Source organism: Pundamilia nyererei, unplaced genomic scaffold (assembly GCF_000239375.1).
Source record: "Pundamilia nyererei isolate P.nyererei 1_Seehausen unplaced genomic scaffold, PunNye1.0 scaffold00034, whole genome shotgun sequence".
Taxonomy (NCBI): domain Eukaryota; kingdom Metazoa; phylum Chordata; class Actinopteri; order Cichliformes; family Cichlidae; genus Pundamilia; species Pundamilia nyererei.
Window position 1 is genome coordinate 3,258,053 of NW_005187435.1, and position 26,988 is coordinate 3,285,040.

General features: G+C 38.3%; 2 protein-coding genes and 1 long non-coding RNA gene across 10 annotated transcripts in view; all 3 read right to left on the reverse strand.

Annotated features, from left to right (window-relative positions):
- Positions 1-2,142, reverse strand: part of tead3b (TEA domain family member 3 b) — a 29,354-nt gene extending 27,212 nt beyond the window's left edge. For all 8 annotated transcript variants that reach the window (XM_013910013.1, XM_005729785.1, XM_005729782.1 and 5 more), the window contains exons 1-2: positions 1,954-2,142; positions 1,460-1,605 (exon numbers count right to left, since the gene is read on the reverse strand). The gene's annotated coding sequence lies outside the window, so the exon portion shown is untranslated. The remainder of the gene's footprint in view (positions 1-1,459; positions 1,606-1,953) is intronic.
- A 1,962-nt stretch (positions 2,143-4,104) lies between these two features.
- Positions 4,105-12,647, reverse strand: LOC102204091 (TUB like protein 1). The gene is made up of 10 exons (XM_005729788.1): positions 12,550-12,647; positions 9,996-10,115; positions 9,720-9,854; positions 9,564-9,646; positions 9,280-9,444; positions 8,993-9,105; positions 8,781-8,889; positions 8,589-8,687; positions 6,762-6,933; positions 4,105-5,717 (listed from the first exon to the last, which is right to left on the reverse strand). Exons 2-10 carry the CDS (start codon positions 10,039-10,041, stop codon positions 5,584-5,586), a joined length of 1,056 nt encoding a protein of 351 aa, XP_005729845.1. The 5' UTR covers positions 10,042-10,115; positions 12,550-12,647; the 3' UTR covers positions 4,105-5,583.
- Positions 12,648-12,882: 235 nt separating this feature from the next.
- Positions 12,883-15,810, reverse strand: LOC102204571 (uncharacterized). The gene is made up of 3 exons (XR_311649.1): positions 15,682-15,810; positions 13,020-13,152; positions 12,883-12,916 (listed from the first exon to the last, which is right to left on the reverse strand). It is a non-coding gene; the product is annotated as an uncharacterized LOC102204571 (long non-coding RNA).
- Between the last annotated feature and the right edge of the window lie 11,178 nt (positions 15,811-26,988).

The window sequence follows — 26,988 nt, forward strand, 5'->3', positions numbered from 1 at the left end:
CCTCCGTGACATGGTAAAGCTATAAAACTTTCCCTTAATTTAACTTCTACACAAGTACAAAGTGTAAATGCTCAATCCGCAATTGCTAAGAAATATAAAGTATGTTCAAGGAAAAAAAAAGACCACATTGTACAGTGGGAGGCCTGATGTATTCAGGCTGCATGAAAACAATGAAAGAGAATCTGACGGAACAGCAGAATGCTTAATCCTCTCCAGATTTACCCATCAGCATCAAAATCTATTATTAGGCATCTTGGCGTGTCTCATTTACCAAGGGCACATTGTTTGGTTGTTCATGTTGGTGTTTCATTTCAGAACATTTCCACATGTAGGTCTTAAGCAGGCCCCAAACTGGAGATCTGGCTTCTCAACCATGACCTAACGTGACAGCAAGAAAAGAGACACCCTATTTGATAGCCGATTATCCTTCTGCTTTAAAAGGCTTTAGAGCGGGCTTAAAGGGCTACACCAAATCAATGTCATACTTTAATTTACAACTGTGTTTATGAAAGACAATGATGTGAAAGAAAAAAAAAGAGAAAGGCTTTCCTTCTGCCTTGAGTTTTAGGAAATGTTGCAGGGGAAACAGTAACAGACGTTAACAGGTTATTCTGCTAACAGCGACCAACCTGACAGACCGCATTCTGCCGTTCAGTCAAACGTGTTGACTGTCAGTGATTTAACTGTGCAGTTCATATGACCGCGCAAACTTAGGATAAAGGAGGTGCCAACGTTTGGCTCTGTCAAAACGGACACATATTATTTTCGCCTAGGTCTCTACTAACCACACACAGTTGTATAGCAGGTGTAGCCTGAGGTGGCACTCATATAATTATACAATTAGCTCGCTACGTATCCATGCATCTCAAATCCTCACCTATGAATTATGTACTTAGAAGGACTTTGCAGTGTATCATCACATGCCACGTTTGAAAAAGTCAAGAACAAAGAACTACATAGATAGACAGATAGTTAAATAGATAGACTGATAGTTACTTTCTATAACAACTTTTATTCTGTGGTTTACACTGCATAGTCTTGTACACCTCAATATGCATGTACATAAATAAATTTAGATTTAAGGTGTAATTCCAGATGTGAGTGAAAAAAAAAGCTTTGGTTTTCTAATCTAAAGCTTTAAATGGTTTGATTCATTGCAAACCATTTAAAAATCATTCATATTAATTTGTGAGTGTTTTGATGAAAAAAAATGCTTGATTTAAATTTAGTCTTAAAAATGTATTAACATACTGCAATGTTGTTCACAGTCTGCCCGGCAAGAGCTAAAGCGAAAGCAGACGTAGCTGAGCTGACACACACACACTTTTATATGAGATAATCTTGGTTTGTTTAGGCGTTATCAAGAAAACTACTCTGTATTTGTAATTCCATGTAGGAAGCATCAACAAGACCTCCAGAATTTATTTAACCTCGCTTCCTAATCAAGAAGCTGTCTTACCTTAGTGATGCAGAGGTCCAAATCACGCTGATGTTGTGTATTCCTCTAAAACGTTTTCGTCCAAATCGTCTCTCTCCGTGCTTGTCTGTAAAACTGTTGGATTCTTCTTGAGGAGCAAGGCTGGAAGAGTTGGATCCAGGTATGAACTGTCCGGGACAGAAAACAAACATGTTTTTCCCATTTCCTTCTGTCAAACGAGAAAACCTTTTTCTTTTCTTTTTTTTTCTTTTAGGTAAAAGTATGTGCCAATGAGCGGGCTACCGGTGGAAATATGATTGCACATAGGCTGTCAAAGATATCCATGCACACTGGGAAAGTCAAACACAATAGAGTATCAAACTGCAAATGTTTTCTTCCCTCCCAACGCAGGGAGCTCCGCGGAAAAATGTAAAAAATGACAATGATCTGAAAACTTCACCGAGACAAGCGGCATGAAAAAACTTCCCAGAAAAAAGGCTGTGGACAGAAAGAGGGAACATTTGTGGAAGACTTACCTTTTTATTCTTGCAGTCAGCTTATTCTCCTCAGTGGGGGAAACTGATCAATTCAGTAACTTTGTTATATTTTGGCGCGCTGTTGTTTTCCTTAATATTTCTCAGAGGTTTGACAGTATAAGTGGAATGTTAAGTATGACTTTGGTATGAAATCAACGCACTACACTGGAAAACGAAGGGGGAGGGAAAAAAAAGACTTTCAAGGAGGAGCCATTGGTGCGCGTCAATCAACAAGGTTTTGGAGGGGGGGGTAGTGACTTCACCGCAGGCCCCGCCCACAAAATCCCTGAACGCTGATTGGAAACTCTTGTCCGAAAAACCAGTCTGGCAGTACATACACTCGCAGAAATATGTCAAAGGTAGGAAATATATAAAGGGCATTTACATAAAAGACTCCGTGGCTTTATATAAAAACACTGGAACAGTCTTTAAATGAATCTTTCTAAAACATTATTATTATTATGTTTTATTACTGTAGATAACTTTAAAGAAACATGGAATATTTAATGTTTCAAAACCTTAATGCAATTTTTAAAATTTTCTAAATAATAATATATAGGGTTTAAAATGGAAAATTGTGCAGTTAGTTACATGTGGAAATATTATCCTATCCAAAATATTAGTGATAAAAAGATGAGATAATATGGTATAGTATATAAATATAAACAGAACAGAGAAGATCACAACAAATTACATCACTACTAATCACTACTGAATAAATTGGATTTATATGTTGGAGGTATTTTCACCTGCTGGCTCATCCCCAAGAGGCGACCACAAGCGATGGATATGCATATCTGATTTGGCACAGATTTCACATTGGATGCCCCTTCTGGCACATAAATGATTACCTGGGCTCGTGACCCCCTAAGGCTGGGTTTATGTCTTCTCTCATTCTAAAAGCAGGAATCTTTTGCATGTAAGGCGAATATGTTCACTACTAAATGATGGAGTCACCTTCATGTTGCCTCGAAACTTAATTTTAGTCTTAATTTTACAGTAAGACAGAGAAAAAGAAAATGTTAAGGTCCCCTACACACTCAATAGAAAAACGATGCCATCTCAATGTCACACAGAACAAACAGCACACATTCAATGGTTTACTCTGTGCGTCTGGTTATGTTGATATTTAATTTTCTTCAAATCTAAAGAACAGAAACCTCAGCTTGATGTTTGGTACTTAATAATGGAGAAATACTACAAATATACAAATGATGTATTATGAAAAGCTTTAGTTAGAAATAGTTAACAGACTCAGCTTCATTGTCATTCAACCATTTGACATCTTCCTCTTTCTTCTTATAATTTTCTTAGATCTTAGTATATGCAAAAAAAAAAACCTACTATATTTGAAAAAAGTACTAAAATATTGTCTAACATTATTTAGAATATGTCATCCAGTCTAAGGTTTTGATTATTCTCAACAGTTTAAATGCAAATCCTTCTCTTAGACAACTTTCATGTGAGGAACACAGTTTTCTTTTCCCCCCTAGAATTTTGTTACTTTAATTTTCCCCTAACAGATGTTGACATTAATGCAGCCAAACCTGCATAACTCACAGAGAGTAATTTAAAGCTCCCATAAATGAGAATGAGAATCAGAAGGAGCATTACTACTGCTTAAATGTTATTGACAGAGAGACACAAAGACACACACACAGAGACCTTTACTAGTAATGGAATATTTTATATTATATTAATATTATATTATATAGTATTTTCTTGGCATTTATTGTATAATTACCTCAAGTATATAGCCAATTAGTGAGTGTAATCTGTAACAGTCTTTGTTGTAGTTTTACTTTCACATTTTAGTCTAACTATACAAATAATAATACATTTGTCATGCAATTATACAAATATACGCTGTAAATGCTCATATTACACTAAATTCCCATAGAAACTATGAATATTGCTCTCCCTCGTATTATCGCTTATTTACTGGAAAGAGGGTTTAACTAGTAACCATGTGTGTATCACTGTAAATCTTATAAGCTTACACTCACACCTTTCCATCCAGCAACAGCTCCTTCTGTTGGTCAATAACATGGTTGCAACATTTTTAGATTATGAACGTTTATACACCACACACATATAAGACAGTAGTGTACAGTCATTTTCACACATTGTGTCTAAGAGTACAAATGTATCAGCATGACTACAATAATGTTGGCAGTTGTTTAACTATTGCTCACATTACAGAAAAAAACAATGGGGTAGGAAGAACTCACCTTACAGCATCTCTCCAGAGGAGCTGCCAGGCTTCATTTAATTTGCGAGTCTGGACAACTGCCTGAGCAGGTTCAGGCAGAATACACACCTCTCACTTACTCTGGAGGCCCTCGGTTCAAACAGGTTTTTCCATGCTGAGTGAAGCTCCTCTCAACATGCAGGCAACTGAAGAAAATCGTGGGTGTTTGTAAAACTGGAAACTGGAATGTGACTAAATATCTGCCAAGCGCTCTCTCGCATGAGAAAATAGAACTATAAAACATATTTTATAAATATCTGTTCTAACAGATTTTTATTTTTTTTTTAAACACCCATTAAAACACCATTTGTAGGGTTGGAAGAAGGATTGGGGTAACCTGCATGTCTTGTAATTCTGTGGGGGTACTGAGTGGTACTGACCATCTGCAAACAGTCAGTAGCACTCTAAATTTACTATGTTACTGTGAATCAGGGCGACAAGAAAAGATAAAAAAATGACAACCACAAAAACATGACAAAAACATACATTTATACAAGCTGACTTCAAAGCGATTTAGTTAACAAGGAAATTTAATTCATTTGAATTATTCCCATAAGCCTGCAGCGAAGGCAATGTTTATGAATATAAAGAAATTAAAAAAGACAACATACAAAAACCTACAGGAGTTCACATTAGAGCCAGTTATCTAGAAACATATATATTTGTAGAAACGTAACGTACATGCCTAGAAAAAAGATTTTCACACCTATGTGTATATTAATGTATACAGATACACAAAACGGTTTCACAGTCACTAAATAAAATTGAATAAACTTAAAATAAAAGTGTGTCTTTTGTGCAGATGATTACTGTCACAAAGTATAATTTTCATTTTGCCCTAAAGAGAAATATTTTTATTGTAATTTGGTGTTTCTGCGGTCACATTTGACACAAAAAATTGGCGCTATACAGCAACACAATACGTCAAAGCACAACAAAGCAAAAAAATAAATTCACGGTTTAACATCCTTTAATGATGTTAGTAGTCTTCAAACACCTTCATAAATGAGGTGTACAATTATCTCCCTGAAACATAACTCTCCAGTCACTGGACTCCCAATGGTGTGTCTTTCTGTAGTTCCCAGAAGTTCAGATGATTGCAGTGAAATACTGAGAATGAAAAACAGAGGATTCTTCTGCACCATGTCATGCAAGATCAGACGATAACATGACAACAATTTTGTGTCTTACACCTGGGGGCACTCACACGGATAACAGCAGCACAACAGCAGGTATTGTCACATTCGAGGAACCATTGCTGTTATCGACACCTATCACAGGAAGTGTAGGCGAGTCCAAAGACGCTGGGTTGATCTGATGTGAATGTGGGTTTGTTGCATGCTGGTTTAAGTGTGAGTCCACAACTGAAGACTTGTGTGTTATTCACAAGCGATTTTGCCATCAAAGCTGGAAAGTGCGATGGCAAAGGCCTGCACAGCGCAAAGCGGGTAGTTGTAATCCAGTGTGAAAATGTCATCAGCGATTCGTCCAAACTGCATCACAATGTAGTCCACTGGAAAAAGCAAAAGAATTCATTAATGGAGCAATTATCTTAATAAATAAATAGGTAGTGTTTCGGTAGGTAGGTACGTAAGTAGGCAGGCAGGGAGTTAATAAGATGGATCATGGCAATGTACGTACTTAGAAGTAATAAAATATTCAAGCTGAATCCCCATATTCGTTTATTCTGCATAAACTGCTTGGTCAGTCTAAAGACTGTAAAGCAAGTTCAGCATATAAACTTCAAAATTGACTTGGGATTTTAAAACAAACAAACAAACAAACAAACAAAACATTTGGCATAAATAAGAAATTTCAAATATGAAAAACTGCAGTTCTAAATTTCAGAAGAAATCATTTTTTTAAAAATTGTATCTAAGGGTTGTACAGGCAGAAGTAAAATAATCACTGACCAATGTCTGTCTTATGAGACATAATTTAACTGGCCACTTTATTAGGTACAGTTTGCTAGTACCAGGTTAGGCCTGCTGTTGGCTTAAAAACTGCCTAATTCCTTGTGGGGCAGCACAGCAATGCAGTGGTTAACAATATTGCCCCCAGTGCACACCTTAACATGTTCTCGCCATGCGTGCATGGGTTCAATCCAATTCCTCCAGCACCTTCCCACAGTCCAAACACATGCATGGGGTTAGGTTAACTACGATTTTATTTGAGAGATTTTATTTCATATTGACATAACATAATGCAGCCGGCTGCACATCCATGATGCAAATCTCATGTTCCACCACATCCCGAAGGTGCTCTGGTGGATTGAGATCTGGGGACTGTGCAGGCAATTTCAGTACACTGAACTCACTGTATTCTTCAAGGAATAATTTCTCAGATGATTTGAACTTTGTGGCATGGCACATTATTCTGCTGGTTGCAGGATATACTGTGGTTATTGGGAGATGGACATTGTCAGCAGTAATACGTAGATACTCATTTAGGTTGTGTAGATCTTTGTGTTGTTTTATGCATTGCCAGTAAACTGCTTTTCATTTCTTTGCCCAACTATTTAACATATAGTAGTTGTGGACAAGCAAAAGCCACTCACGATCTTTGTTGTGGACGATCTGGAAGTTCTTGATGGAGGCTTGGGTGACCCTGCCATTGAAGTTTAGCACATGAGATGCCGTCTCTTCGTTCCACACAGGCGTCTTGTTGTGAAGCTCGATCAGATTTTCCATCCTTCTGTTTTGGAATCTTATCAGCAAGCCATCACATTCCTGCAAAGAATTAACAAAACATAAGTGGTAAACATCAACATCAAATAGTTCATTCCCACTGGCCTTGTGTTGCTCTTAATGCTATAGACAAGGCTTAACAAGTCATTTGTGAATATTCAAATTTATTGTTTTTGCTTGAAAGCAGAAAAATAGTAAAGCACATTATTATTCTAATGATTAAGATGACAAATTACAGTTATTTATCTGCATTCTTTAGAAACAAAACTAATCTTAGTTGTTGGGTGTTACGCTTGACTGCACAAGAGTGCAGAGTTAGAACACGTAGTAAGCTCTCTCTGTCTCATTCCTCTTCTCTCCGCAGCACACCTCCACCTCTCCAAACTCTCTTCTATCTGCTCCCTCACTACAAATCACAATGGCCTCTGTAAATATCATAGTCCACAGACACCTTGAATCCATCTGCACTACCCTCACATAATTCTCTACCACTTCTGCCTTCCTCATGCAATGTCACAGTTCTTCTCTTGTAGTGGTGCAACGGATCCAAAATCTCACGGTTCGGCTCGGATCACGGTTTTAAGTCACAGATCGGATCAATTTTTGGATCAGCAAAAAAAGAAAAAAAAGACAAAATTGTTTGCTTGTTAAAAACATTCAGCTCAAGACTCATTCCACGAAATTATATAAAAACAAATTAAGGTGCAGTATAGGGCAGTACAGGGCTTTCCGTTGACCTGGAGGTCCACCCATTTGTAGTTGGGCAACAGAAGATGCCTGGGACAGTTCAGCCATAACTTTAAACTTGTCCTAATCATACATGCCTTGGTACAATCTTGTCACTGAAGTGGACGCGCAACGAGATATCATAGCGTGGCTCAAGCACGTTCATCATAGTTTAAACCCCTTGTTTTGCACAAGGGAATACGACCTCCCGTCTGCAGCTAAACACCCCAGTAGCTTTTGTAATAGCTTTAGCCCGGTCGGATTGGGGAGCAAATGGCTGCTTAAATGCAGCAAAATCCTCTACTCCTCCACTTGGACCACCAGCGCTGGCCATAACTATCACTTGACAGACTGACCACGTGCACCATACACATACGTTTTTTCCTTCTTTTTTGAATCTTCGGATCACGTGCGTCCCGAACCGTGGAGTGCGATCGGTTCGGATTACGGATCAACCGTGATCCGTTGCACCACTATTCTCTTGGCAACTTATCATATCTAGATCAACAAAAACACAGTAAAACTCCTGGACTTCACTTCACGATCAACACTCTCAAAGCAAATATTGCATCTGTTGTGCTCTTTCATAATATAAAACCATATTTGCTGCTCAGTTATTATCAACTCCCTACTTAATCTAGCTTGAACAACTCTTTCCCATATCCTCGTGGTATGGTTCATCAGCTTTATTCCTTCTGTACTTACTGCAGCTTTGCACATCACCATAACTCTTAAAAATCAGTACCAGTACATTTCTCCATTCCTCAGGCCTCCACTTACTCTCCAGGATTGTGTGACTTAAGATTGTGTGACTATAATATCAGATTTAAGCAAGGAGTGAATTTACTTTTCATTTCAAAAACAAAACAAAAACTATGACTAGTCAATTCATATTGAATTTTCATATAGGCCTTTATCTTTTGCCCTCATTGAACTGGTGTTTTATATGATTGCATTTACAATGAATTTACATTTCTTGGTCGGAGGGGTACTCGCTCGTTGTCTTTGCTCATTCCTGGAATGATGACAGTCATCCTTCTGGGTCCTTTTATTCCCAAGACATTGGTTTCCTGTTGTCAGAAATAACCAAAACAAAATCAAATACAGTTCTTATTATTCATACAATATACTGTAGTTAAACGTTCTGCAGTAAAATGACTTACGTAGATGATGCCTGCTAACTCTTGCCGAGCATTAGACATGTCTGGAAGAGCTTTTTCTGGATTCACAGCGTTGTCAAACACAGTGAACTTAGTCCCCATTAAATTTGACCTGGGCAATGTATAAAACACATTCAGTTAAAATGCACCTAATTAATACTTTATATGTGACAGTTTGTTTACCTGCTTTGCAATTTAAACAAAAATCCTTTTACCTCAGCTTTCCCACAAAATTCTCGCCTCCTCTTGATAAATCTGTGGCATCGATGGAGATGAGGTAATTTGAAGTTGTACTTTTCTTTCTCTTCCGTCCAGCCAGTAGAAACGTCTACAAAGAAAGAAAGAAAAAAAGGGGGGGGGGGACAAGACACCGACAAATGACAACTGTCCATGATAACAGTAATCAAAATTAATAAATGAAAGGAGAACTACTGAACGTGCTGTTGTACTGTGTTTACAATTTTGGTCTGCATTTTGCAACTTTTTAAAACATGATACTGACCTTTTTTTCATTGTCTAGATGAAGGTAATACAAAGGGTAGAGGCTCTTATCCATCCCTCTCTGATCCCGAGTCACTCTGCATTTCACAGTCACACCCTGCGGAGCTGGCTCCATTACAAACTTCTCCAAGTTGTCAAATTCAATTTCAGGTGAGGGAGAGCGCTCCTGATAAAGAAGAATAGATAAGAACATTTTAAAACATGGTCCACTCTGAGTGAAAGTTAAAGTGTAATATGACATTAAGTGACTAAAATGTTGTGGTTGATTTGTTTGAAGTCAGATACTTTTTTCTTCTTCCCTTTGCCCTTCTTCTTCTTTGTTTTTTCTTCTTTTTCTGATTCAGAATCATTGCTTTCGTCTGCCTTTGCTGAAAAAAACAACAGAGCTGTTATACGCTTGTCTGTGAATACAACAGAGGAAAGCTTTAGTAATAAACTTGCCTTTTTTCTTTGTCTTCTTGTCTTTGTCCTTATCTGCTGATGTTTGAAACATCGATGCAGAGCCGGAGTTGGATTTTTTCTTTGATCTGGTTGACTTTGTTTCTTCTTCACTGTCATCACTTTCCGATTTGGCCGCTGTTCAGTAAACAAGTGTAAAGTGTCTCAATTTTTGTCATTTTAACATCAAGCATCAAGATGGATGCTATGCGGCAAAGCATTTGGTAAAGTAAACAAAGACAGAGTTTTACAGTTCGTCAGTTTAAAAAATGCAATCACCTTTCTTTTTGCTTTTTGAGTTTTTGTCTTCATTTATCTGGAACATTGAAGCTGGTTCCTTCTTCTTGTCTTTTTCCTTTGACTTGGATTTTTTTTCTTTTCCATCAGAATCTTTGTCATCTAAGGAAAAAAAGTATATAGTTTAATAGAAATGTTGTCTATTCTTAAATGTGATAGCCTGAAGAATTGGAAGCACACACTGAGAAATGGAACAAAATGTAAATTCACTTGTAGAGTATAGAGAGTAATCTTAGTGAACACTGTGGTGTGAGTTCCAAAAAATGCAAACTGTTATCAGTTAAGTCAACAAAGATTTATGTGTGAAACAGATGTGTAGCAACAGAACTAACTTGGAGCATGCCATCTTGACCCAGATTCGGACAGCATGCGAATGTGAGAGTGACTAGGGCTCAGCTTGGATCCACCCGAATTTAGATGTTAAGTTTCCATTATAGTAGTACCTTTTATTAATTTTCAGAGTTAAGGAAAAGCTGATGAAGCAAACTGGGACGCAGACGACATATTTTAGCCCTCAGTTTGTTTACCTTTATAGGATTCAAGCTGCTAAAACAAGGAGTGTATAACTGGGAGGACATCAAAGTGAAGTGAAGGATTTGAACAAATTCCTTGCGCAAATCTGTGGAGCAAATTCTCAGAACCTCGATTACACTCGTAACACTCTCAGTGCTTCCTCTTAAAACGTTTTCCACAATGACGAATTTGTCCCAACATGCCCTCCCGTTTAGACTTACTCCCGTTTAGACTGCTAAAAGTTGTTAGTCCTCCCTGAATGTTTTTGGCAGTGTTGAACTTTGGGGATTAAAAAAACATAGTTAAACATCCGTGGTATGCACAGCTACACTGGTAAAAACCTTTCTAACTCCCTGCCAAGTAAATTACAGAGTAACATTAGCATTCACTTAATAGTTAAGCTTACAGTTACCAAATATTTACTGTATCTTGAGGATAATGTCTGGCTGTTTTTTTTTTCTTTTTAAATTTCCACTATTTTCACAAGTTCACTGTTCCTGTTGTTTGTGACTGAGCAAGAGTGCACAGTGAGTTTTAGAGCTGTCAAGGAAAGCTGACAACAGGACAACCAGAACAAAACTATTAAAGCTGCAAGCAGAAAAAACAAAATGAGGTGAAAGGTGACAAAATGCTTTGGAGAGCATTTTGAGATTGATCACATAACTAATTGTGTGGCCAATCTTCTATTATAAATACTGTATCTCATGCAGAGATTTGAGCCAATAGTTCATTTCTGCAATCAAAGAATGAGTCCTGCTAAAACCAGCTCACTGCAAAATTCTTGACAAACAGGTGAGTTAGAGCGCTTTGGGAATAATTATAGCAACATCATTTCCAAATATCTTATGCTCAGATTCACTGAGCAAATAAATGAAGGGAACAGAAGCAACACTGGTGGGAGAAGGTTATAAGCGCCCTGAGTAAAGTATTCATGTTTACACCTTAACATGTTCACAGTGTCAGCCTGCAGTGTCAGTTCTAAAATAACTGAGGAAGCCTACAAGAACAAAAACCTCACATTCTACCATACAACACCAACTATCAGCTCCAACGTAATCTTGTGATCCCTTCCCAGATGTTTCAAGCCCCACTTACACCTTGCCTCAAGAAACCACAAAAGCTCTCATGATGATGGGGTGAGACAATGTGGTGCAAGGTTTCACACCTTGACCCCGATGATGGCAATGACCCACGCCTTTTTTCACATCTTGGCTCACATCATGATGACTCACATGATTAACAGTGGGTCAGTCACCATTAGGATCACCTCCAAGAGGACAGCCATCACTGGGGGTTAAATACCTGGGAGTTTTTTGAGAACTGAAGCGTCTTGAAGAACTAAAACATCGCAATGAACTGAAAAGATGTCAAGCTGCCTTCTGTTCAAGCACTCAATACTATAGCAACAAGTGCAATTTTATATGGTGATGCCACAACATAAAACCACAAGAATGTCAAACTTAAGGTTCACTTGGACACATTATCTGGGAATCCACAGTAGATTAAGTAGTTTGTTCAATCTGGATAAAAGTTGTGGACAGACCTACTGAATGACTCACACTGCTAAAGCCATGCTGTTAGCAGGACTAAAAATATCCACATTCTAGCAACACCTGAAAGTGATGATGGGATGGAATAAAGAAAATATCTCTTAGAAAACATGGCTTCACATCAAAAATCCAGTTCTGTTTGGATTATTTCACTGATTCAGTTTTCCGATTAATTATTCTGTTTATTTATTCAGAATGTTTTATTCACTTACTTCAAAAACATGCTGGTGTGTAACATCATGCTGCAATAATTAATTACATTTTCCACAGTTAATTACTTAGAGGAAAACCACTTACTTCATTATTATGTGACAACACAGCCAAGTAAGGAAGTGTTTCCACTAAATGGCTCACACGCCATTACACAATAACATCATCTAATCCTCTTAATTACAATCTGGTCATATAACTTCTGTTTAGAGCACACCATTAACGCCCTTTAGACAACAGCTTTCTTCTCCTCATCGTCATACCTTTAGTTTTAGTTTTCTTCTCTCGGGTGGAACTTGCAGGTGGAGAACTATCCTTGGTTGTTTTTTTCTTAGTTTTCTTTTTCGGAGTATCTTCACCGTCCTCTTCATCATCATCATCTGAGTCTGAATCTATAGTAATGGAAATCAGTGCACTCATGGCGTATTTTTGTGGGAGTTACTTAAAGTGTCATTGTATAGGAAACACACCCCAGCTTTAACACATCCCAGTGAAAACTCAATATTACAGTCATTGCTGACTTACCTTTTTTCTTTTTTGGAGCACTTTTTGCTTTCTTTTTAGTCTGTCTTTCCTTTTCTGGTTCCTCTTTGTCTTTTTCTAGCTTCTTTTTCTTCACTTTCTTCCCATCTATAATGTTGATAAGGAAAAAGATATGTAACTGCTTTCGTTAGACTACAATGGAGATGTAAAGAGAAAAATGAGAGAGTAAAAGTTGTTTTTATCTCCTCACTCTGAATGGCAGAACTGTCCTCTTTGGCTACATCTTCATTCTTCTTTGTCTTAGCTTTTTTGGGCTTGGTCTCAATTCCATTCAGCTTGGCTTCTGTTGTACCATTGGCCTCTTCTTTCTTCTTTTTTGGTTTCTATAGATTTTCTTTAAGCACACAAAAAAGATTATTGGTAATACTCATAGAGCCCTTACTACAACTGAGCTAAATTAAAATGGTAAGACATAAAATGCAGTGAAAGATTTAGTCAAACTAGCGAGACTGTTATAAGTACCAACTCACCATCACAAATTCAGGTGTGAGGAAAGCAGTGGGAAGAAAGACAATAAAAAGATGAACAGAAGTGGTATCATTATTTTTTTTCTATTCTAAATGATTCAAATGAAATGAAAGTTGTTTATTTTGCACTGGTAGCTCCTGTCAAATCTGCCTGATAAGTTTAGCTTTTGATTTGTAAATCAGCATAAAGACTGTTTAAAGGAAGTTAATGGAGAAACAGGGCATGAGGTAATAATGATGTGATGCATGTAAGGCTGTCTCGTCTAGAACTGAACAATCTGTTTCTATTCTTGATGAGACCGTTTCATAAGAAACACAAGAAAAGGAGAAACAGGTTTTGCAACAGTTTTATGAAACCTGCCAAGGCCTTCAAGCCCTGGAGAAAACACCCACTGCACTGCTTTGTGATGAAGTCATGCCTGCTGCGATTCCCTGATGAAAACGTGAGAGCTAAAATGGGATCGTAAATTACGAGAAAGTATTTTATACTCAATTCTGATTCTGAAATATAAACTACATTTGTTTTGTGCATCTTAAATGCAGTTATTTATAACTCTTCTTCTTTGGCTTTTCCTTCTTTATCATCTATAACACAAACCTCTTCCTAAAGTGTATACAAGTTTAAGACAAGGGGGCTCTACATAAACTACATAAATAAATAGTTTAAAAAGCAAACAAACAAAACTAAACAACAAAAAACTAAACAAAACAAAAACCAAAACAAAGGGAAGTTATCCTATTCTTTCTTCGCACACCAATCCCCACACCACCACTCTGTCATTACTCCTCTGTTCTTCAAGTTACAGAAAGCCAGCTTGTAAAGGGGGACCAAATACAATCATATTGATGCAATTTGTCTAATAAACCATAAGTCACTTTTTCGTAAGACGCCAACTTAGCCATTGTCTTTAGCCACTCTTCATATGGAGGGGGGTTCTTTTTCTGCCAATGTCTTAGCAGGACCCGTTTGGCCGTAGTAAGAGCCAAAATAATCCATCTTTTTGTATAACTGGAAAAATCTCCATCAGAAAAATCTGTGGTTATACCAAGTATGGACAGTTTTGGTGAGATACCAAATCTCCTTTTTAAAACACTGAAAATGACCTCCATTATATTTCCCCACCAATCCCGAAGTGCCGAACAGCTGCATAAGATATGTAAAATCGAAGCATTTTGACCATCACATCTCCAACATTCGTCCGTAGAGGCCAGGTTCCATTTATACAATTGTTGCGGTGTTCGATACCACCTATGGATTATCTTAAGTTGAATAAATCTACTGCCTGTTTCTTTATACATAGTATTAACATTTTGAAAACATGAATCCCATTCAACTGAAGATATGTCCAATGCCATAAATAGTCCTTTCTGAAATATCTATTTATTTAAAAAAAAAAAAATCATCTAAGCAATGAGATTAGCTTTGATATTTTTTCAGTAAAATACACACAGCCTACATCAGTGATATTAAATTAAAAGTGTTTTATTTTACCAAACATCTCATATATATTTTGAGTCTCAGGACTAAACTTTTGTGCTAAGTGACAGGAACAATATGTCACCATCTAAAGTCACAGACAACGAGGTCAGTGTGATCGCTACTACCGGAGACGGGAAAAGTAATCCTATTAAATGCAGGCCTATTTGCGTCCACAGGAAATCCGCACCTCAGCGTTATGGCAGCAGATTTGACATTTGCTGTATTGTGATGAATTGTTGCAATAAAGTTATCAAATGTCACTGGACACTTTAGCCACATTACCACATTTGTTTATTATATATGTCTATTGGTATAGCACTTATGATTATTGATGCTCATTTTGTAAGTTTAGACTTCACCAACAACAGTCACAAGTGTAGTTAATTTTGGTCAGTTGTACAACTACACAATATGCAACTGTATTGTTCTCAAATATAATGTTACTGAGTCAAATTAACAAATTTTACTGATGGTGCAAGATTTGCCAAAAAAATCCAGGACAATACATAAATAAATAAATATAGAAATAAAAGTATAGTAAGAATTAAGACAATGCTTTTGCAGTTGCATTTGGTTCAGACATCCACCATAGCAGCATTCCAGTTTGCTTGAACGTCTGGATTACTGACTGATTTCAATCCCTGAAGCATGCTTCCGAATATGTGTCCTCTCCACAACAAACAGAAATATGAGAAATTCACCTGTACAACTTTAAACTTTGCAGTATATCGATAAATAACGTCATGTGAAGTGTTAAGTTACTCTTATAAAAGTAACTTGTGTGGTCCACTTCCCAAATATTGGCACATTTCATCCCTGAGAAGCTTAAAGTCCAGAGAAAAGTAATCTTATTTAAAATATTTTTTTTAAAGAAAATCTGCAAAAACCTAAGTTCAACCTTTTACCTTCTCTGCAGACATGACGTGGCCTCCAAATTCAGCTCTCCCACCGCTTCTTTTTATGGCTTAGAAAATAAAAAAGCAGACCTCTCAGGGGAGATGATGACAGAGAGAGAAAACCCTGTGCTCACTGCATCTCCATCAGCAGAAAGTTGTTAATAGGATTTATGTGTAAAGCCATCTGCTCTGCAGGAACACGTCAACGGGAGAAACCAAGAAAGGCTCGGGAGGAGGGAGAAGAGTTGTTTGTCACGTGTTTCAACCATTCAGAAAACTACATGAAAATTTTCTTTTCAAGGTTTGCATGCCAGTGGCTGCTCTATATGTTTTATCAGTCTGTTGTTGCGAGCATCACCTTCTTTGCTGTGGCGTGCTGGGGTGCAGGCATCAAAGCAAACAGACTAAACAAACACATCAGGAAGGTCGAGTCTGTTGTTGGCATAAAGCTCGTCACCCTGGAGGAGATGATTAGTGACAGTATGCTGGCAAGACTGTTGGCAATCACGGACAATGAATCCCACCCCCTCCATAACACACTGGACAATCTGAAGAGCAGTTTCAGCAACAGGCTTCTTCAATCTCGCTATCTGAGGGAACATTACAGTAGGTCGTTCCTTCCCGTTGCTATCAGACTCTTTAATTCATCCACTTGGGTCAGATCCACACATGTGGAACACAATTAATCACACATCAATGCACTCTGTCACTTTTGTACACCACTACATATTTGCACACATACTTGTCATTTTATATTTATATGTATATTCATATTTATGCATATATCTCTATATTTATCTATCTATCTTAATATTTATCTGTCATAACTCGGTTTCTACTGTTTGTTGTATATTTGCTGCTATGACAACTCAATTACCCTCTGGGATTAATAAAGTTTCTCTGATTCGGATTTCGGAACCAATTACTTCTAAATATGTGAAATGTCAACAAAGCTGACAGTTAGTGATGTTTTTATTTATTAATTTTTTTGATGCGTTAATTGTTAATCCCAATAAAAATCCAAAAGTCCAAGACCCAAAGATATTTTGTTTCATTTCAAGGAAGAAGCTTGAGAAGCATTAAGAAGAATCATTCAGTCCATGACAGTTTTACAAAAACAATTAATAAAGCAGTAAAGAAACAATTTATAAAGCAGTCAAACTCTTACTCTTGCTATAGCCTGCAAATGCAATGGTGGATATATTAGATTAACAGGTCACTGGGCCTAAGTAGGTCCACCCGATAGCAGCACATAAAGCTTTCCCTTCTTATTGGTTTAGCGCTACTTGGCCTGTATCATTGGAAACTGAGTGTGGTAGCGCAGTAATAACCATTCTTCATCCATAAACCTGATGGCATGAGGAGAAAAGGAAAAAAAAGATGAAAAATGCTTGCATGGTAAGGACTATCAAAAGCTCTAAAGTGCTGCATGGAATGTTTACATACTGTACTTGCCATTCGTCCAGGCCTCTTTCATGATGTGTTTGTGGCATGAATTGTAAGACATCCAGCAAAAATCGTGTGATTTTAAACCTACTTGTACATATTTATACGTATTACAACCAAAATGTACTCATTTATAGACATACAATTCTTTAGTAGGTGTGTGGTTCTTAGGCAAGGGTGTCTCATCTACTCACAAGCCTCCATATAAACAGTGAAGCCCACAAAGTAGTCACGTGATACAAGTTGTAAGAGGATTTTCATCAAGCAACAGGTCCCCCCATGAACTTGCAGACAAACATGATGCCATGACTGTTCAACTGGGATTACTATAATCAGCTATTCACCATCTGTGCACATTTTGTTTTGATTTTTAGCATCAACTCTGTGGAGAAACACGGAAGATGGAAATTTAAAGAGATTCAGAACAAACAAAAATGTGCAGTCTTAATTCAGGTAGGTGTAACCGCACAGTCACACTGCATTACAAAAAGACTACTGAATCTAGAGATCTGGTTATAACCACAAGCCCTGCGATTTCCTTCCTGCTTTCATTTAAAAATAGAGATTAAAAATTAGTGTCACTATCAAAAACAAAGTGTCATTTCCTCAGCTGACCACCAGATGCTGCTGTACCCCAAGAGACAGAAAACAATGCATGAAGCAGCTGGGAGACACCAGAGGGAACATGGAGAAACTGTAATTTGATTCATCTCGACATATTTTAAAAATGACGGCTTGAATCACAAGCTGTCACATTCACAGTTAAAAAGGAGGTTTTCTTCATCATCGTGTCCCATGCGGCTGTAGCCTGAGTGCTCACAGAGGGAATGGGAGGAAATAAATCAAAGCAGAAGTGAACAATAACAAGTAATAGGAAACAAAGACGGGAAAGCACTGTGTTTTGTAGTTTTATATGGGCCAGACTCTTTGTTTTTCTGCATCACTGTGCAGCTCACACTGTCCAGACTGCTGACTACTGAAAACGCTCTGGACTAATGGCCTTGCTGGCATTTCTGCAAATGCTTGACAGTAACATGGCAGCTGGCAGGCGGCCTAAGGAGGGCGAGTGACCTTAAGGGAGCAGCAGAGAAGCCATCACGATCTTAAAGAGACAGAAACCACGGCGTGTTTCTCACCATACAGTGTGTCTCTCACCATACAGTGTGTCTCTCACCATACAGTGTGTCTCCAGCCCATTTTATTTTTATTTTTATCACCACGAGGAAGATAGTAAACATCGTCAAAGCAATGAGAAGCAGTGTCACGGACTACACCAGAGCGGCTGTAAAAGCAGCTCTTACTATGCCAACAACTGTAACAACAAGCCTGAATGAAATGAAAACACATTAATCTTTGTTATGGTGAAATGGAGGCCATTCAAAGCAGTTGTGCAAACACTAAGCAAAGAAGATATATGTTGAAATACATATAGCTTGACCTTGGACCTGAGGAGGGGGCATGATCGTGGTATTTTAGTTCACCCATGGGTTTAGTGCTGAAACAGCATGCTGGTAAGGACGTGAACCCGGTGGCACTCTAAAACCGAGTGAATCAACTCAGAGAAGGCCCATATTGCAGGAAGCACAAACAATGAAGACGAAACAGGGAAATCTGGTTTACATGAGTATATCCTCAAAGGGAAGACTGTCTGAGGAAGGTGGAAGGATAGCAAAGAAGACAATGGCAGGAGGTCTTTTCCATTCATTATAAATGGAAATATGTTATTCAGGAACAAAAATAGCAGCTTGGATTGTACAAAGATCAAACCTCTCAAGCATACAAGCACAATTCACGTACAGACATAACACAATAACTGCATTCATTTTAAGGTCTTTATGGTATCATATTTATATTCTGATTTACCCAGCTCTTCTCGCTTAGTTCTTCTTCTACTCCTCGCGTGTGGGAAAGTCCTCATCATTTCGTCACCTAAAAGTCAAGGAAAATCTCAACGAAACATTTAAACTGCTTCAGTGAATGTATACTTGCTGACATTGACTGTTACAATAGTACCCCATCTAAGCACTAATTTTAAGAACTGAGGCTAAAAAAGCTAAATCATTTTAAAATGTTGCTTTTCTGTTTAGATTTTTATTTATAATGTTCAGAAATAATTTTTTAAAATGCATGGATTCCGGACAAATGCCAGGAAAAAACCCTGTAAACAGAGTTGTTAGTGGAAATCTTGACATATTGCTAATGCAAGAGAAAAAGCTAAACAATCCCAAACCTCTTTTAGGATTTGTAGTGAGTGTAGAGATGGCTGGGTACAAATCCATGGATACCATACTGTGTTCAGCTATAATACAGGCCACTTGAGTCCAACATGGACAAACAGACACACCTAAATGAACAAACCTCTTCATTTATGCCACTGATATATTGATTTTAGTAAAGGGTGAAACAATAAAATATCTTTCTATTTTCATAATTGAGCTTTTCCAAGGATTAAATTGATGGGAAGATTAAAAAACATGCTGAAAACCAAAGTTTGCTAAGGCACAAACATAAAAAATTGCCAAATCAATGAAGGAACAAATTAGAAACACTGGCTCTCTCAGAAGCCTCGCTAGTAGCTCATTCTTGTTTATAAAATCCTCCGAGCTGGATAATAGCAGGTCAACTAAAGGCTGTATAACATACAGTGTATTAACTGAAACTACCTAGCCATAACACTCTTGAAAAGGGTTAAAGGTTGACTTAGATTGTAGGTGACTAGGTGATGACAAATGTAAACAAGGGTAGAGTCCCAGTGAAGAGAGTCCTTACACATTGGCACCAACTAAACCTGTAAAAATATACAATAAACACAAAGATACACATATATGCATAGGTGAGTGTGCTTCTCATATGTGATACTTGTACATAGCTGCGTGAAGGGTCATAGTGTTTCTTGAGTATAGATAGCAAAAGTAATACAATGTTGCAATATAGCAGGGAAGGATTCAGAATCTAGAAATTTGACACAAACTCGAGGTGTGATCAAAAAGCAAAAAAACAGTTTATTCTTTATTTAGATTTTATAGCACAGTACTGCCCACTACTCAAAAAAGTATTAGAATAACAACTAAAACCCCTTGAGACCCAGAGCTTACTCTTAGACTATAAGAAAATCACTACTCAGGCTAAATTACTGCATCAGTAAAAACATAAACCTAATTTTTTTTGCACTTCCTGTCACTGAGTTCATTATTCTTTAATGCCAATCTGTGTAAAAGTTGCATAAAAAGCACAGTTGGAGTGCTATAAATTCTTAAGAAGGCAGCAACGTGGAGGGTCAGACGACAATCCCGGGGCCACTCGGAGCAGAAAAGAAAAAAAGAAAAAGGCAGAGCAGCCAGGATCTTGTGCGAACTGTAACACAAGGAGTGCTGAGCCTCGTGAGAGCTTGACACACATCTGAAAAGTAGGACAAAGTATCCAGGAAAGAGTGCTGTAGCTTGCATTTCCTATTCTCTGGGTGTCTGTGATAGAGACCAGGCTTGCTTGAGCGATTCAAACCACCGTGGATCTCTAACAGATGTACTGCTGCCTTAAGGATTGAGCTGGCATGAGCTGACATTACCCTGAGAGCAGAGTAAAAGTCCTGAGAGCGGTCACTGCCCTGAGCCCCCAAGAGAGTGTGGGTGGTGGGAGAGAGTGCAAAAAGACAGCGCTCTCCTCACAGATTTGTCCTCGCTGTTCTTCTGAAACAGGCAGTGCTCTTTTGAAATGGTGCCAGCGGAGGCTGGCCCAAATCTTTGCAGCTGAAACTTTTACAAGCTCGTGAGCAGAACGGGAAAGACACAGAGTAAGATCTGTGCAAGGAGTTTGCAGCTCCTACGTCTTCCTCAGCCTGTCGAGACATAAAAAAAGCAAAGAGCCACGCTTTCTTTCTTTGACAATGTATATAGTCTTCAAGATTATCAACAGAAATGTTCTGGATCGAAGACTGCATTGGAAGAGAAAGGCTTCAAAGTATGTGTAAGAAATGAATAAAAGAAAAATGAAGACTCAGTGACGTCACTCAGGAAGCTGTCTTGGATGTTGCCTGAGGAAAGAAACATTGTCTGTGGCATTCTTGGCAGGGACACCCTCGAACATTAAACCTGTACGCTCTATTCAAGACTGGAATATGGGATTATCAAAGTGATTTTCATTTCTCGGTGAAGCTCCGTGTGCAACATTATTTTGAATCTGTTTATTTTCACAGATTGGCCTGCACTGTTGCCTTTGTTTTTGCTTCATAGCTCGATGACACAGTTTGTTACTTCAGGTTGTATTGTGGTAAACACCCGAGGCCACTCATTTATTTCGCTATGTTGACAGTAAACAGGGCCTTCCACTCTCAGCTACAACAAAACTACACCAAAGTCTGAAAGGCGAACTCTGCCTTTGCTGCTTTGCTCAAAATCTGAATAAAGACACAGGCAGGTGCAGAACAACTAAAGACGTCCTGAGCGACGATGAAAATGGGAGGCATGTACTACCTGGGAATGATGCCAACTGCTGACAAAAGCCTTTAATGCTCAGCTCCAAGAGAAGCCTTTAACTCATTTGCTCTGAAATGCTACAGGAATACTGAAGTATTTCCCAACTGTAGATAAATCTGTCAAACCTTTTGGCTTTGTTACAACACAGCATGTAAGTACTCACTTCTGATTTCTTTGCCCAAGCTTACATCTCTGTCTTTTTCTCTGCATTTCTTATCCCCTCCCAGCTGCAAATCCTACAGTAAAGTGAGATGTCTATTTGATGACACATAATCTTTGCTTCATATGGCTTTTCCCATTTAGTGTGGGGAACTTCAATTCTAAGCCACATGAAGTTCGTATATATTGTGGAACCATGTAAGTAAAATTTAGTGACTATGTGATTTGTTTGCCGAGCTCCCTTTCTCCTACTGTCTCTCTCTCTTGGCAGTAAGGCAAAAGTGGGCAGGGAGAGAGGAGGGCATGGCCCAAAAACTGCTCTCAAGCCCCAGCCCCTGTTCGAGTGGGGTTGCTTGCTGGTACACTACTCAGCCTTTCCCTAGTCTTGCAAGCAAAAGAGAGGGATGTGGAAATGTATTCTTGACTCTTTTCTAAGCCGCCTTTATTTTTCGTCTGCACCACCGCCTTATTGTTTGTTGGTGAACGCTATCCTGATCTTGACAAAAAAACAAAAACAAACCCTCAGGTATTTCTCATTTTTGATTATCTTTCTGTTTAGGCCTTGATGTTCCTCTTTGTATTCAAGCCTCCCTTTATTCATGTCTGCACTTTTACACTCCCTTTACTGTCACCTTCCACACTGTACACGTGTCTAATTCGCTTGCACCGAACACAAAGCCTAAATCTTAACCGCTACTGAGAAGGGATTTTGTTCCACATACTATTTGTTCTGCTAAATGCATTGCAAGCAAAGCTTTTGTATAAACTTACTGATGTGAGAAGTCTGTTTACGTAGCACTATTTGATAAAAACACATGCCACCAAGTAAAAAGAAATTTTAATACTGACATTACTGCCTCTTAAAGCACAAACCTGCAGCAGAAATAAAAATTCTGGCATATTTTACAGCAAGTCGTAGCCTAAAGACATTGTAACTGCAGTAGTTTGAACAAACTTTGCCCTTGGGAAAAAAAAAAGTGATTATTAGCCCCACGTTTCAAACAGGAAATTCTCTGTAATAAAAAGGCAGTTGGTGCTTTTTTCTAAGAACTTTGGTGTTTGTGTTGCAGGACTGCTGCATAGATGCACGAATTCTGCAACATCAAAAAATCCCCCCGCTGCACTGTATCTGCTGTTAAACATCTATTACTGCGAAAATGAAAAAGCATCCTGTGGTTTCAATCATACAGTGAAACTAGATTATTAATTTAGTTTTCTCGAATACTGCTGTTTGACAGGCCTGTTTGAAAACCAGTATGAACCAGATCCATCTGTTGCAAGCACTGTACAATACATGAAGGGGCTTGTATTAAGGATTACAGCACTATGTTTCACATCAAGCCTCTCTGGTTTATTAGTGTTTGTTTTCAATCATAAAAGCTATTGAAAGCAGCGTTAATAGTTTAAGTTAGTAAATCTACAGGAAAATTCATTTTTTAGACAAATTACACTCTTGCATGAATTAGACTTATGCGAATTGACTTTGTAAACATTTTGGCATGTGCTGCTTTGTTTGCATACAGTCGAGTCAGCTCTTAAGTTTGTGTTGAGTGTGTGCAACACTATTATTGCATACTGTACAGAAAGGCTGAATGAAGAAAAAAAGAAGTGGGAGGAACGCAGGGAGGATGGGCAGAAAGGGAGAGAGAGAGAACGAGAAAGAAAATGAACTTATTCCCTCCTCCCCCCAAGTTCTCCTCAAATGAACTTGCTTTGCTGCTTGATGACATGTTGTTTGGAAAGCCATATCCTCTGCTATTTGTGCTTCTCTCCTCCCCGTAATTGGAGTTACTTTGTAGTTACCAGGATCAAAGTCTCTCTTTTGGTGTTGCTTTTTTATCAAGTCGTGCCACATACACACTTCAGCTCTTCCTGTTAAAGAAAAAAAATAATTTTGGGCTATAAACAGCACGTCTCACTCTTTAGACATCAGCCGTTTTACACAGTCTTGAAATCAACAAAGTTACGAGCAAAAGCCATGAGAGATGGTTCACCACTATATTAGCAATTTTGTTAATATCTGTTGAATATTAAGTCAGAAAGAGGACAGATCATATAACAGTAGTTTCCTACTATTGCTAGTAAAAACTCTACTTTAAAAACACAGCCATGTGATCATTTACACTTGCAAACACTCACTGTACTGATACTAAGGAGCCAATGTTGACAAAAATATGACATTAAAGAGTATTTGCTAAGATTTTTTTTAACCCAGGTCTCATGAGAATGTCACTGTATGTATATATAAAGATTCATATGTGAAGCTGTTCTTAACTGAGAAGTACGTATAGCATGACAGGAACATGGCCTGCAGTTATAGACCGAGGAAAACTTCCCAGCCTGTAACAAAATATGAACCACAGACAGAAGCCTTCGAGCCTCATCGCAGTAGTAAAATACCACAAAATAAACAAACCCACTCTTGCACTTTACTTCACATTAGATGAAAATATTTTAAAAGTGCAAGTTGTCAACATTAGCCTTTTAGCAGTGATGTAAAATGTTATTTTAGTTTAGTCCATGGTTAATGCACAATTTTCCTCAGTGGAAGTGTTTAGAATTACAAAAATAAAATTATAGTAAGTTTTCAGTAGTATCTTAAAATATCTTTACACTGCACTTTCATTGGAAAACAAAAAAAAAGACAAAACTGCAGCAATTCAGATACCGTCGAGCTGAATGTATTAAAGAGGAAGCCGATATGTAACCACTGATAACAAACAGCAACAGCTCATATGTTAAATAATTTTAAACACAGAATTTACTGCATTAACTGCAAATCAGCACAGCAACTCTGAACTATAGACCAACTGAAGTCCACACCAAATGTCCTTCAGATCTGGGCATATTTTATTTGTTATAGGGTCAGAGATTCAAAAACTAAAACCAGTCTAATGGTATTCTAGCATGCTGTTGTTCGAATCAGAAGCAGATATTTAATGGTGGTCCAGTGGGTCTACCTTGTCGCCACAAAAATGAACACCAGCGTGTGGGATTAGACCCAGAGACACTTGAACATCTCCACCTGGAGCAGAAACTCATTCCCACTCATGCATAGTGCCCTTTTCTGGCTGAGAACCATGGTTTCAAACGTGGACATGCTAATTTCTCATCCCAAGGCAGTGTAAGCAGAAGCCTAAAAAACCCACATGATCTGCAAAATGTAGAGATGGGATCCTGACCCCACCAAACCTAACACCCTCCACCTCTTGGCTGTGCCATGAAATTCTATTACTAAAAATTAACAGAATGCGAGTAAATAACACTGAATCCTCTTTCTAAAAGAATTGCTAAATCCTTTTAGCAAGTACTTCTTGTAAGAAATTGAAAAAAGTCAGCTATTTGATTTTCAGTTGACATGAAATATGTTTTAATATAAAGACATACTGCCCACAAGATGTATATTCACTCTTTTTACTTTAGTTTAAACAGGATCAGGATGGACTCACACAAAAAATAAATACCTGTTCAACATATGGACAAAGCATGCTTATGGAACAATGGACCTTTCTTTAGTAGTATACACCTAGCTCACATAGCCGGCAATGCACTGAGCATCTGGCAGCAGGCTACACCACCATACCTTACTGTGTGGCATCACAACCCTTGTCTGACATGGCATTCTCTGATTGCTTGGCTGCCAACACTCTCCTCCCCCCTCAGTTATGGGCTCTGCCATGCTGCATCCACGACATCACCCACTTTTGTCTCACTGAGATTCAGCTTGGAGGGCAGACAATGCCCATTTCTTGGCACAAAACATTGGAAGGAGCAGCATAGGAGAACCCAGATCAGTCCCCGACACTCATGCCCTGTATTCCGCAAATCATCACGGACCAGCGCCAGTTTGAAATGGGTATTTTTTATGCATTATTATTGCCTAAATACTCAGTTGTTTGCTATCTGAGCATTTCACAACACAGATTTCGTTAAGAAGTCGTAAGTTTGCTGCTGTGAAATGAGCTTCTCTGGGCATATATACATACCCGAGGCAAAAGAGAATAACCGTGTCAGTGATATACTGATTGGAATGCTAATTGTTCTGAGTATCAGATAAAAGTTATGGATGAACAACAGAGCAGCCATTTTCCCTTGATCTGCAGCTTGTGAATAAGACTATTTTAAAGTGTCACTTCCGGTTGTAAAAAGCGAAATTCTTCTAAGAAACATATGAGTCTAAACGGTCACATATCATGTTACATTAGGCAGGTGGGGTGCTAGTTTATCATGCTGACTGAATGGAAGAAATGGTGCAAGTTATATTATTACTGTAAACAGATGTTAAACCTAGCTATAAATTATTAGTGAATCGTATAGTGATAGTTGGTCACAACACAAATTTGACAAATTTGTTCTTGCTTTCTCTCCATCCCCTCTGCATTGGCCAGCCAGTTAGAAGAATCTGGTACCATTAAGCATCTGATTAATTCATCATCTCAGTTAATGCCACTCACTCCCTCAAGCCCCAGTGAGCATGCCCTGTCACCACAGCCACACAGACTGCCAAAACATTTCAATCACTGTTGACATTAATTGGGCCAAAGAGGAATTCAGAATGTTAATGAGCAGCCAAGCAGCTTTTCAGTGACCACCGTTCACATGCAAATTTATGCAAAATGTTCCAGCCTTTGCACGGTCTGGTCATCTACCACAAAACTGCCTGGGCTGAGCTGTTTCGACCAAAGCATGGTTCTGTCTGGACTTGGACAGCTCCACCCAGCTTGTGTCCCAGACTCCAGCTGGCACAGTAAAGAAACTTCTTTCTCAGTGGCTTTAAATTGGCTGACTGAGCAAAAAGGGCAATTTTGAGAAGTCAAACCTTCCGTTTCTCTACTAAAGACCCCCCCCCCCCCCGCACACACACACACACACAACAACCACCACCAAAAACACCCAAGAACAACCAATTTACATTGCTCTTTGTACATTCCCCAACATTGTTTGGAGAGGTCTATGTTTTCAAGAATTGCAAGGAGGAGACAGTCGCTCCACAGATGTTGAGGATGGGTGCCAAACAGCTCCCTAAAATGGCTGAGGTACAGCCATTTTTCTTCCTTCGTTATGCATTACTTTCTGGTTGTAGAGATGGAGGGAAGCAAACTATAAAAAAAAGACATGATTATAAAGAACTTGGTTTTTCTAGTTGTCTTGAATTATGGACAAATTATTATAAACTTTTGTCTTACTTTATGTGCTATTTTTTTTTATTAACTTTAATTACACAGGGTAACATGTCTGT